This window comes from Passer montanus, unplaced genomic scaffold, assembly GCF_014805655.1.
Source record: "Passer montanus isolate IOZ18808 unplaced genomic scaffold, ASM1480565v1 scaffold139, whole genome shotgun sequence".
NCBI classification, from domain to species: Eukaryota; Metazoa; Chordata; class Aves; order Passeriformes; family Passeridae; genus Passer; species Passer montanus.
This window is the reverse complement of record NW_024360830.1, coordinates 493,998-506,226: the sequence shown is the minus strand read 5'-3', so window position 1 is coordinate 506,226 and position 12,229 is coordinate 493,998. Positions and strand designations below refer to the sequence as shown.

Below are 12,229 nucleotides of genomic sequence, written 5' to 3'. Positions count from 1 at the left end.
TTTCCTTAGTCTTGTGATTTCTTGTAACACCCCCACAGAATATATAAATCATTACAAAGCAATACAGTTGAGAATGATTTTTATTTATTGCTGACAATTAGAGTGTGGTCAAAAGGAGATTGTATTAATTATTTGAGGAAAAGTCAAAACTGGGAGCTTAACAGAATGAGATTTGAAAATAGTGAAACTATTTCTATAAAGAAAGGGCTTAATTTTTCTTTTGTCAGGGAGTGGGAGGGAAGAGAAATGCAATTAGAGACTAAATAGTTAAGCACCATGAAAGTAGACTTGATTCTATTGCAATGTAAGAGTTCATCAATTTTTGTGCAAAGTTCCTTTCTGTCACCACTGTCCCTATACAGAGGAGAGTGTCTTGCTGTGTTAATGCTGAAATGGAAGGTTGATTCCATCACATTATGCAGGTGCTACTGCAAGTGTTACAAATCCCTTAACGTGTGAAAATTTGTCACAAGAGAAGTCTACTTGCAGCTGTAAGGGCCCAGCCCTACGAGGTGTGAACTCAAAATAAATTTTTGATCTCTCCCTCGGTGCCAGTCGTGCCAAACTGAAAAAAAAAAAGAATAGAAAGAGAAAAAGAAAAAAAAAATTAGTTCAGGCTTGCATTGTCTGTTATTAGATTCCCAAGAAACAGAATTGTAGTTATTTGAGACCCAGCCTTGGGTTTTGAGAATTACTGAGGGTTTGAGGCTTTGTGTAGACTAAGAAATGAGAAAGGACAGAACCATCTCCCTTTACTCTCAAATGGAATTATGGAAAAGAGAGGTGCAATGTCACAGCTTCATCCTAGGGCTGGATGCAAATTTGGATAGTCAGCACAAACTCAGAATAGAAAAGCTTTGATGTCAAAGGTCAGTGCTCTGTCCAATGCCTGCTTGGTTCATATCCATTTTGGCAATAATGATTTTTCTAATGACCATTGTGCTTTGGTGTGTATCTCCTTTTGGCCTAAATTGGCTTAGTCTTTTACTGGAATAATGTTTTCCCTTTTTTTAATGGATTATTAAGTCCAAATAGTTCCACAGCCAAAGCAAGTCAGGCTGTTTTACAATAGAAGAAGCTTTAGGAAATACAAACTAATACTCAACACTGAGCTGATCCATAAAGCAGCAGAGTCTGGAGGAAAAGAAAATAATAAAAATAACAATTTGCTTTTATGTTTTCAAAAGGCAAGTTTTTTCCTGCTTTAAAGGAGAACAGAGCAACTTTTTGTTTGGGCTTGACCAAGGGGAGTGTCTAACTTGTTTGCTTTAGCCTAATTATCTTTGTAGTATCAGGGTATTGTATATAAAAATAAAAACAGAATGCCAAACTGTAGAATAGCTGCAGAGAGACAAAGGAATTTGACACATGCATTTGCTTTCCCAGGAAAAAATAATGTTAGCGGGTTTGAAAAAGAAGCTCCATGTGGGAAAAACCCCACATGATTAAGGAATCATATCTACATATTTGGTGGCATTTTTGTTTTCAGAAATAAAAAATATAAAAATGACTAATCAAGTGTGGTTTTCCCTTCTGTTGGAGAAGTTAGACGTGCTGTTGGTGGTGCTGGCAGCAGTGAGGGGCTGCTGCAGCTTGCACTTACTTGATCTTGACCTGCTGGTTCATCAGAGTGACGAGCAGCACGCAGCGGCTCACGGGCTCCGGGAGCGGGTTGGCGTAGGAGATCTCCAGGGACACAGCTCTGTTCACCACAATCCTCCGGGGCACCTGAAGCACAAAGCACCTTTCTGATCACTCCCTGCTTCATGCTTTCCTGGAGTCAGGATTCAGTGCAGCTGCAAGTGGCATTTAGGTGGCAAACACGAGCTTTCCTCATGTTTGAGGCTGGATGTGGCTCAGCTCAATGGGGCTGTCCAGCTGTCTGCAATATTTTGTGCATAATTTCAATGAAATAGAGCCCTGGCTACACAGACATGTCCCATGAAATCTGTCTGACCTTTTGGTTGTTGAGTGGCTTTTTTGGCACATCATTGATTAGGATTAAAGTGTTAAAACAATATGAACTGGCTCTAGCACTGGTTAGAACTAAGGGTTTAAATCTGTATTTTGGCAAAGTTCTTCAAGGACAACACAAACACTTGCCAATACATGGAATGAAAACAAGTACTGTGGAACAGAAGGCAGTGGCTTGTGACGGGAAAAAAGAAGGTAACAGAGCTGTTCTGAAAAACAAGGCAGATTCAGGCCAAGGTTCAGAACTGGCCTCTCACGTCCTTTCATTCTCAATTCAAGCAGGCAGAATTTTGGAGCAACATCTGAAATGGAAGCCTAAATGTAATACATTTATCCCCAGATTTTCATCTGAAGATCTGAGCTCCAGAAAGACCTTTTAGCATCTGTTCAGAACATCAGGGAGAAAATTGTTCACCTTAATGATGATGTTTGTGTCCTCTAAAATGATTGTCTTCTCCACCAGCAGCTTCAGCCCCTGCGAGCGCATGACTTCACACAAAGCAGTAACTTGGATCCTTTTGTCAGTGGTCAGATATTTTCCATAATGAGTATAAGGGATCTTTACCCGGATATGCTTCCCTAAAATTCAGACATGTAGGAATCATTACATTTTCAAAGCAAGCTAAAAAGAAAAGAGTTATAGTGAGGGGTTTTATTAATTACTGAAGAGAAAAAAAGATGGCACTGGAGTTTGTTTATATTTCCTTCTTGTGAGAGTGATTGTGTATTTCCCTTTTCTGGTGATCCTTGCCTACTTGAACTCATTTGACCCTTACACTTTTGAATAGAGGATATTGGCCTGAAACTGAAGGAGTCTGCTTATTTGCATTTTACTGGATTCCTGTCCTTTGTATTTCTTTTGATTAGAGGTATAACTATTTTAATCTATTCCCTCCTTATATCCTTTTTATTTTACCTCAGTCAAGAAGAAAGTTTGGGTCACGTTTCACAGAGATCCTTTTCAAGTGACCTGGTCAGTTGCTCATTGTAGTCCTACAACTTTTCTGCTGTGTATGGGAAAAATGTTTATCTTTGTAGCTCCTGGGGATGAAAAAGATCTCTATAATAATTTCAATACTCTTTACTCTTCAAAAGAGAGACAGAGTTTCACTGCAACTTTTAAGCTTTTTCCTAGTTGATTTCTTTTCATGTGTTGCCTGTTGGGTGCCAGAAGACACACATCAGACTTTTTTAGTTGTTAAGAGTAAGATGTGTTCCCATCTAATAATCACCACACACACATGCGCATAAATGTACATACAGAAACCATGACACACACACAGAGTGCTGCTCCCGGAGCTATAACATAAGTGTAGGCTCCTATGTAACATTTCATGAGACATCCACTTAATGCTTGAACTAGTGAAAAATCTTAGATGAAAAAAAATAAAAAGTACTCATAAATAATGAGCAGCTGCACTAAAAGCTGATACAGGTATGATATTGGTGCTTCCCCCTTCCAGTTGCCTTCCTGTGGCTAGGAGCAGAGCTATATTGGCTCCTTAGGGACATTAAGAATTACCTTGTCTAGGACCAAGCTCCACAGAAGTGGCTGCCTTCAGGATCTCTGCCACTGCTCTCCTGGTGTACAGGATGGTGGAGGCACTCATGTCCACCCTGATGCTCTTGCGGTCGGAGGAGAGGTTGCTGAGGACCAGGACCAGGTTAATGTCTTTGCCAAACACGGGAGGTTCAGCCAGCTTGAATTTCCCAGCGATGCCAGGGTTTCTCATTGTCTCTGAAGATCTTCCCCCAGGAGATTCTGTGTGTCCTTCTGTGATATTTATTCCCAGTATCTTACTCAAGGCCTTTCTATAGACTCGTCTTTCCTCAGAAGAACCTGGTTTAAGCAGAGAACAAAGTAAAATTCTACTTTTGTTGCAAATGCACTTCCTCTGTGTAAAGGTTTTCAGACCAACACAGGGTATCAGCATCACTCAGAAACATGCAATACCCAAAAGTTCCCTGTATCTTCATTAAGTCTCTATTCAGGTTTTTCACAGGGGTTAAACCATGACAAGGTGAATAAATCACTAAAATAAAATATGATGCATTTGTATTTGCATTTGTTTAGAAGTGAGATTTCTTTTTCTCTGGTCAGAACATGCAGTAATGTGCTAAGTGATACTCTGCTGATCTGATGGCAGACAGCCTCTGTATTAAATATAGTTGCACTAAAACACTGAGGAGTGAAACCCTGAGGGTTTGTTTGCCTTGGGTAGTAAAATATATTTTATAGCCCTGTTTTGTGTGTGCATTAAATTTTACACTTCTGTGGAAGGGACTAAAGTATATTTTGTAATGTCCCTTAGTAAGGAAGCTACTGAATACACAAACCCAGAAATATAACACCCATTGTATTAAGAAAGTAATCTGAGCACACTGGCAGAAATATTTTCTGAAGGCAGGGAAGAGATGTTTAAACCAAGCAGGTAATCCATGGCAGCTTCCCAGCACCAAGGATTCAGTAGGCAATAATAGGAGATCACTGGTGCTAATTCCTCTACCTTCTGGATATTTGTAGTTAGCAGTGACATCCACACGGCCATTGCTGCCCACAGCTTTGGTGCTGATAGACCTGCCAATGATTTCAGTATCACAGTAAACTCTTTTCTTGGTGCCATCATTGTACACAATCCATCTGTTGCAGTCAGCGTTCACCTCTGAGTACACAAACAAGGTGTCATAATCCAGGTTGACTTCACCTTCTTTGATGGCTAAGACAGATGCAGGGCCACACTGAAAAATTCCTAAAATGTAAAAAAAAAAGTTAAACGTTATTAGTTCTGCTCAGTTTGGAGAAGGACTCTTAAGTCGGGCTGAGAGCTTAGGCTGTTACCTCTGCTTTGTTCTTGTGGAGTTGCAAAAAGTTAAACGTTATTAGTTCTGCTCAGTTTGGAGAAGGACTCTTAAGTCAGGCTGAGAGCTTAGGTTGTTACCTCTACTTTGTTCTTGTGGAGTTGCATCTAAAACTTGCCACCCATTGTATGCCCTTCCCAGGTCTGGGCGAATGAACCAGCTTTCATTCCAGACATGATAATCCCTGGAGACAAAGAACAATGTCTAAAAAGAACAATCATATAGAGTAGTCATGCAAACTTCCAGTTGGAGAGGAGTAGTGTTTTTTTAAAAAAAATTCTAAACTCTAAACTGAGACACAAAGTGTCAAGTTACAGTACCTCTTTCAAAGGACAGATTTACTGCCTGCTTTTGAGGTATAGACCTCAGGGCAGGGAGGGAGAAAATCATGAAGTATGTGGTTTGTTTGTTTTCCAAATGGATGTCTGCAGTATTAATTTAGATGGTTGTATTACCTTTTGCCCACTCCGTTGCTTTTGTACTACTAGTATTTTTAGGTCTCCTAGAGCCTCTCTATTGTTGTTGGAGAGATGGAAAAAATTATATTTACCATGTGGAATCCTTGCTGATATTAAGACTCCTTCCAGAGCTGTCATAGTACTTATCGATACTCAGGTTTCTATCCACGTCATGGGCAGAGTTAAAATTTGAAACCAAACGAGTTGGAATCCCCAAGCACCTCAAAACTGAAATATATTTTATAAAAAAACAAACAAGCAAGACATGCAACAGAACACCCAGAACTTTAGTTCAATAATTACAAATATCTGAGAAACAAAGTGTCTAAATATTTTGTGATTCTTCAGCATTAATGATCTTCACAGCACTGTTCCTTTTGAAGAAATTATTGCTTTGTAGTTTTGATAAAACCAGAGGTCCCAGATGCCTTGATTTCACCCCAGCCCTCTGTCCTGGCAGCTTACCTGTACACATCACACCAGCAAAAACCCAGCACTGGCCGTACTGGACAGGTCTGTAGTTGTCCTGACGCCATTTCTTGAGGATCACCACGCTGCCATCCCATCTGGAGGGGTTCTCATGCGAGTGGAAACTTCCTTGCCACTTCCCCAGGAGAACTCCATTGTCGTTGTCATTTCCATTGATCTAAAAGGGAGGCCAGTGGACAGAATGCACGGAATGAACTCTCTGCAACGCACTGTACCTCGCTCATTCTGTTCCTTGTGGCTGGGTCTTAGTGGTGCTTTCTGCTCCCTCCTGTGGGGTTGGGGCCGAGTGGAAACTTCCTTGCCACTTCCCCAGGAGAACTCCATTGTCGTTGTCATTTCCATTGATCTAAAGGGAGGCCAGTGGACAGAATGCAGGGAATGAACTCTCTGCAATGCACTGTACCCAGCTCATTCTGTTCCTTGTGGCTGGGTCTCAGTGGTGCTTTCTGCTTCCTCCTATGGGGTTGGGGTTAGGTTGTCCATTCCTTACCATAGAACTGATGACTCGACCCACATATTTGGGATCTCCCCTTCGGGATACGTCCATGGCTGGGTCCTGGCGGTAGTACAGGCTCAGATCCAGCATGGTGAGACAGATGTTTAGGAGATCTTGAAACTGTGATCAAATAAGATACATTTTTAAGGAAATGGATGGTTTCACAAGCAGAATTAAAGGAGATTTTACTGCATGAGATATCCCAGCCCAAAGGTGATAAGGACAGTGGGGCACACTGTGAGGAAACCACAAGTAAGGCTACCCAGGTTGGTGCAGTTATTATAGAAACAGCAAATAATGATAAGATAAATGCTGCTGGAGACAGAATGAGAGTCCAAACAAATTCCTTGTGACTTACCTGTCCGTAATACCACCCTCTTGCTTCAATGTACCTTGCATTGCCCACAAAGATTATTCCATTTTCATTTAGAACATATTCTTGTCTCTCGTTTTCATTGGACATGAAGACATCATCACCTGAAAACCAAGTTGGGCAGGCTTAAAGCTGAGAATACCAGAAACCTCTCAGAAACATTTCTGTCCTGATTTAGCAAGGAGAAAACTTATATTTGCAAAATAGAAATGAACAGGTGCAGTTCAGTGGTAATGTCTGTTATTGTATATGGCCAGGGAAGATGTGGGGGGCTGAAAGAAGGATCCATATTATATTACTTAACTTTTTTCCCCTACTTTTAGTGTAGCCTTGTGTATTGTCTAAATGTCCCCTGTCTGCACATTGCGTTTTTGTGAGGAAGATAGACAAAAGTCCAGGCTAGCTCACCACATTTTCCTGTCTTCTCGGGGTAGTTAGAAGTGGAACAGATTGAAAAATATTTGAAAAGAACAACAAAGATGACATTTTTCTCTTTTTTTCCAGATGTGTTTTTCTTGTTTTAAGATTCCTAAATGAAGCCCTTTGCTTGCCTGCTCCAAAGTCCTACCAGGAATGTTATTAGGATAACCTGCTCAGCCATTCACTTGGAGTTTATTGTTCCTCATTGTTTTTCCAAGCTTATGGCACAGTATTTAGCTGCTATGAAAGCATTGGCTCCTCCCACAGAGGTTTAGGTTGTTTTGGTTACTCTTTAGGCAGCAATATCTGCTTAGCTCTGCTTTCAATTCCATAATGTTTAAAGATATTTTCTGAAAGGTTCAGGATTACAGGAAATACATAGAAAAAGATCAGCTTTTCTATTTTATTGAATCAACTTCTTTACCTTCCTATAGGAACTTCCCATCCTTCCCTTCCCGCAAATAAAAAAATTGTAGTTTATTTTAAAAACTGTATCATGTGATAGAAATCTATTTTTGTGGTTGTTGTCCACACTTTTAAAAAATAATATCATCACTGTTGATTCCTGAAGTTTTGGGGTAGCATGGACTTGGAGACCTGTGTGCAGTTTCAGGTGCTGCATTTCAAGGTGTAGACCAGTTGGAAAAAGTGGGAGGAGCACTAAAAATGCTCAGCATTCCTGAAAATCTGAAGTATGAATTAACTCTGAATTATTTAAGGTAGGAAGCAAATGGGAGCAAGGAATGGCGCAAGCATTGTAATCAATTCCAGAAATTCTTGTGAAGAGGATGGGGCAGGGGGAAATAAAATCTATTCTCAGTGTCTGTCATACGTAGGATGAGAAATTATATACTGAAGTCAAAGCAAGAAAGATTTGGTTAGTTAATAGGATAAAGATCTAATAGAAAGGTTTGTGTTTTATTGGAGGGAATTGCCAGGGGAGGTGCTGGAGCTTCCCTAATGGCTGGTCATTGAGAAGGAATTCAAGACCTCTCAGGAATGATCTAAGTGCTGAACTGAACCTGCCTCAGAGCCCTGGTGTGGGACTAGATGACTTTCTAAGATCCTTCTAGCCCTGTGATTTTATTATTCTGAGCAATCTAAATGTCCTTGTATAATCACTTGAAGAACATCTCTTTTTTACTAAGGTTTATGTGCTCTCAATAAACCTTTATAGCTTACTAAACTAGAATTTTTTTTCTCATCCAGATGATTTTTCATGTATTAATTTATCCTTCACTGAACATGGTTTAATTTTTGTCGTCTTATCCAATGGCATTAATATTTAAATCTGACTAACTATTTTCTCTTACACAGTTTAAGATTGCATTTTCCTTTTTCAGGGCCATTTCACTTTGGTTCTTGTTCTCTGATTAATAAGGGCTTTCACATTCTTCATGATTTCCAGATGATAAGTCTGTCACTGAAATCATTGTTATTTCTCCCTAGAGGTGTGGTCTTTTATTTCCTATTATTATATCTTATTTCTTCTCACCTTCTCCACTCTCTAAGGTTAGCCAGTTATTTCTGTGTGTTGTCCCAGCCCATCTGGGCATGGACAATGCTGTTTAATGTCACTGTGCCAAAGTCAGTGATGAACTATTTGATCTGAGTGTTTTTTCAGATGACACTTGAGGATCCACACTCTAGTAGCTTTGCTCCAATTCAATATTTTTTCTTTCATCTCTAGTCCTGACTGTTTTCTTATAAGTAGTTCTTTATTGATACCACAGTTAATGAATTAATTTCTGTATTCCTCAGCTTAAGGACTAATCTCCCACCTGGAACCATATCCACAGGCCAGATTTGCCATTTATCCTTTGCCAAGAAAATAAATTTCCCATTTCCCTTCTGCTATGACACTTACAATAGTGGTAACATACCCTCAAACTGAATCTGTTCCTGTTTTTCAGGATCAGGGAGCTATTGCACTCTGCAGAACTTATTCAGCAGCATCCTTCATTCAGCATTAAGGATACTCCCTTTTATCTGTCAGTAGCCAATGCATCATCTGGTAAATCTGGAGGACACTTCCACAAAATCATTAGTTTAAAATTGTAATGGGCACAGCTTAATTTTTCTGTTTTCATCTGAGAAGAGTTTGGTCTCTTGTGTACCATGACCAGGCTGGTGCTCCAGTTCAGGAGCTGTCACATATTGCTGTCCCTGCACTGTGGCTTCCATCAATTACAAGTTACACACAAATTATTTTTCAGAGGTTTCTGGGGAGGTTTTTTGCCTCAGGACTGTGCAGAGATGGTCTGAGTTTCCTGAACATATTTGTATAATTATTTCTGTCTTCCAGGACTTGCTGAGCTAATTAGCAGCTTTTTTCATCTTGGCTATTGACGCATTTCTTAGTGGCTCTTGACTAACATATGGTCATGGGGAAAAACAGTGGATGATTGTGGCTACTTTTCTCTTATAAGCTGTTTACTCACTGGGGTGGCTAAGAGTTCTCTTAACACCAGGGTGTCATGTTTTCAGGCTAATCCAGGTTTCTACACTATTGCATAGTTGCAAAATATGAGGTTAGAAATTTGCAGCCTCAGCATGTTGCAGGAGAAATGCAGAAAAGAAAAGTTGGAGCAACAAGAGGTCTCCATTTTCAACCCAAAAGGAGAACATGGGAATTGGACAGGAGCCAGCAGTGTGCCTGTCACCCAGAATGCCAACCACATCCTGGGCTGCACCAGCAGAGGGGTGGGCAGCAGGTTGAGGTGGGGGATTGTCCCCCTTTGCTCTGCCTTTGTGAGACACCCCTGGAACACTGCATCCAGTTCTGGGATTCTCAGCACAAGGAAGATGAGGAGCTGTTAGAGCCTCCAGAGGAGGCCACAGGGCTGCTCTGAGGTCTGGAGCCCTCTGCTCGGGAGCCAGGCTGGGAGAGCTGGGGGTGTTCATCCTGGGGAAGGGGAGGCTCCAAGGAGACCTCATTGTGGCCTTCCAGTGCCTAAAGGGCTTATAGAAAGGAGGGAGAGCAATGCTTCACATGGACCGAGCGTGCTAGGACAAGGGGGAGCTGTTATAACCTAAAAAGAGAGAGATTCAGATTAGCTGTTAGGAAGAAATCCTTTACCAGAGGACAGTGATGCACTGGAAGAATTTGCCCAAAGAAGCCCTTGTCAACAGAAAAAGTGATCTGCTCAGTTCTGAAGAGTCTGTGATACAGCCCCATACAGCACATTGAGTTAGAGTACAAGGGGGGTGGCAGCAGGTTTTTAATGTAGTGACACCAGATCTCCGAGCACAGAGCTGAGACTGCAGCCTCTGGTGACCCAAAGAGAGACAGCCTGAGGGAGCAGCTCTGTGCAGGCAGGAAAACAACAAGGTCAGCTGTGCTCAAGAGCAAAGGCATTGGCACCTACCTGGGCACCAGGGGTTGAAGAGTAACACAAACTGGCCCAGGTATCTGGAGAAGATCTTGTTGCCTGAGGTGACACGGAGGCTGAGGTTGTACCTCCCAATGACGGCGTTGGCTGGGCTGGAAATGGTGAAGTTCATGGCTGCAGAGTCACTGGGCCCCTGGGCAGCACTCCAGCCGCTGCCCCCCGCCTCAGAGAGGTTGAATGCTGCCCTGGTGCGGTGAGACTCCGAGGGGGATGGCCCTGCCAGAAAGAAGGAGTCACTGCTTTCCATCCCACAGGGTGGTATCGCGGCAGTTTCCAGCCGGGCTAAACCCAGCAGGGCGCCGTGGCCAGGACAGCTCAGTGGGCTCAGTACAGCGTAGGAACTCCCAAGCAGTTCCCAGCTGCCGACAGCCTAAGCAAGCTGAAGTGATTTCAGCTCTTTGTGATTATCAGCTCTTTGTGATTTCAGCTCTTTAGCTTGCTAGGTGCCGCAGCAGCAGATGCAGGGGGAGAGAGGAGAAGCGCTGTATGAGGTTCCGCAGGATTCTTTATTAGGGTCTGCCACAAAGGTTCTCAGTGACAGCTCTTCTGCCGAACCAGGCAGAATTAGGGGTTTATATACCTTACAGGGGTTTTGGAGATTGTCCAATAGTAAGGGTCAGGGGAAAATGACCTATAGGCTTACAGAGAGATGAGCAGGGTCCAAAAGGTGGAAGAGAGGGGCTTCTAAGGCCCAGTCATGATGACTTGGCATTTCCTAGCTCAGGCCTCTGAGCTCCAAGGAGGCCTTGCAGGCCCTGGGCCTGCTACAGGGTGCTTTCAACACTAACCTCACACTTGAGCACATTGGGGTGCGGGAAGCACTAAAAATACAGGCAGAAAAATCGTGTGCCTAAATAAAATAAGGAGAGAACTACAAGGAGTAAAGATTGCAGCTCTCTGAGAGCATGGATTAGCTGTGGGAGTGTTACCTATTTCAGTGACAAATCCCAGGCTCTCCCCATTCTGCTTCGGCCTGTTGAAGTACAGGGTGATGTTGAAGGCTTGTCCTCGCCTCACAGTCAGCTCGGTGTTGGCATATCTGTCAGTGTGGTGGTTGGCTGCGTTCACTGACGGCTGCCAGCTGATGTGTGTTGGGGTCAGGTCTATAAAACACAAGAAAAGTCACGAAGAAGCAACTGGCATGAGGTCATTTGCTGCTTAGTGGCATGATGAGGTTAGTAAGAGCAATTACCTTTTGTGGGAGGAAGTGCAACTAAAAAGCAGATGCCCCATTAAATTAAGTCTATTGGTCAATAATTTAAATATTTCCTTGGGTTTTGTTAAAGAGCCCTCATATAGAGCACTTATGTACTTCCTATACAGGTTTGGATGATCTTTTACCACTGGACTTAAAAAGAAATTAACAGGGGCAAATTGGTGTCATTTCACAATCAGCACCAAAGACAGTGTCCTGCAGCCCCTCTATGTTTTCAACATACATTATTTTAGGATCACAGGAATGGCAATTAGAACATCTTACTTTTTCTGCTTAGATCCTGATACCATTTGGCCTAGATGCAAGGGAAAATGCATAGTGAGAGATCATCTGTCTTACATGGATGAACAAGAGGTATTTGAGGACATGCTGAAGCTTTTGACAAATCAATCCATCTGTCTGAGTGCAGCTCTGTTCCAAGTGGCAGCTGGACCACTGGAGTTCCTGTTCTAGTAGGCAGTAACTTCATGTCATAGAAGAATTCTTGCAGTGTGCTTGGAGTTCCCTGATACTGTGTCCTCCTGCACATATGCTGTTATTATGGTCTGTGGT

At 42.2% G+C, this 12,229-nt stretch overlaps 1 protein-coding gene across 1 annotated transcript; it reads right to left on the bottom strand.

The window, feature by feature from the left end:
* Nucleotides 1-266: 266 nt before the first annotated feature.
* LOC120497842 (protein-glutamine gamma-glutamyltransferase 6-like) lies at nt 267-11,604 on the bottom strand. The gene is given in 12 exon segments (XM_039699787.1): nt 267-565; nt 1,604-1,728; nt 2,390-2,553; nt 3,497-3,814; nt 4,482-4,724; nt 4,914-5,017; nt 5,384-5,519; nt 5,757-5,937; nt 6,271-6,396; nt 6,635-6,753; nt 10,438-10,677; nt 11,391-11,604. Coding segments are annotated over 12 exon segments (2,121 nt in total). The 3' UTR covers nt 267-414.
* Between the last annotated feature and the right edge of the window lie 625 nt (nt 11,605-12,229).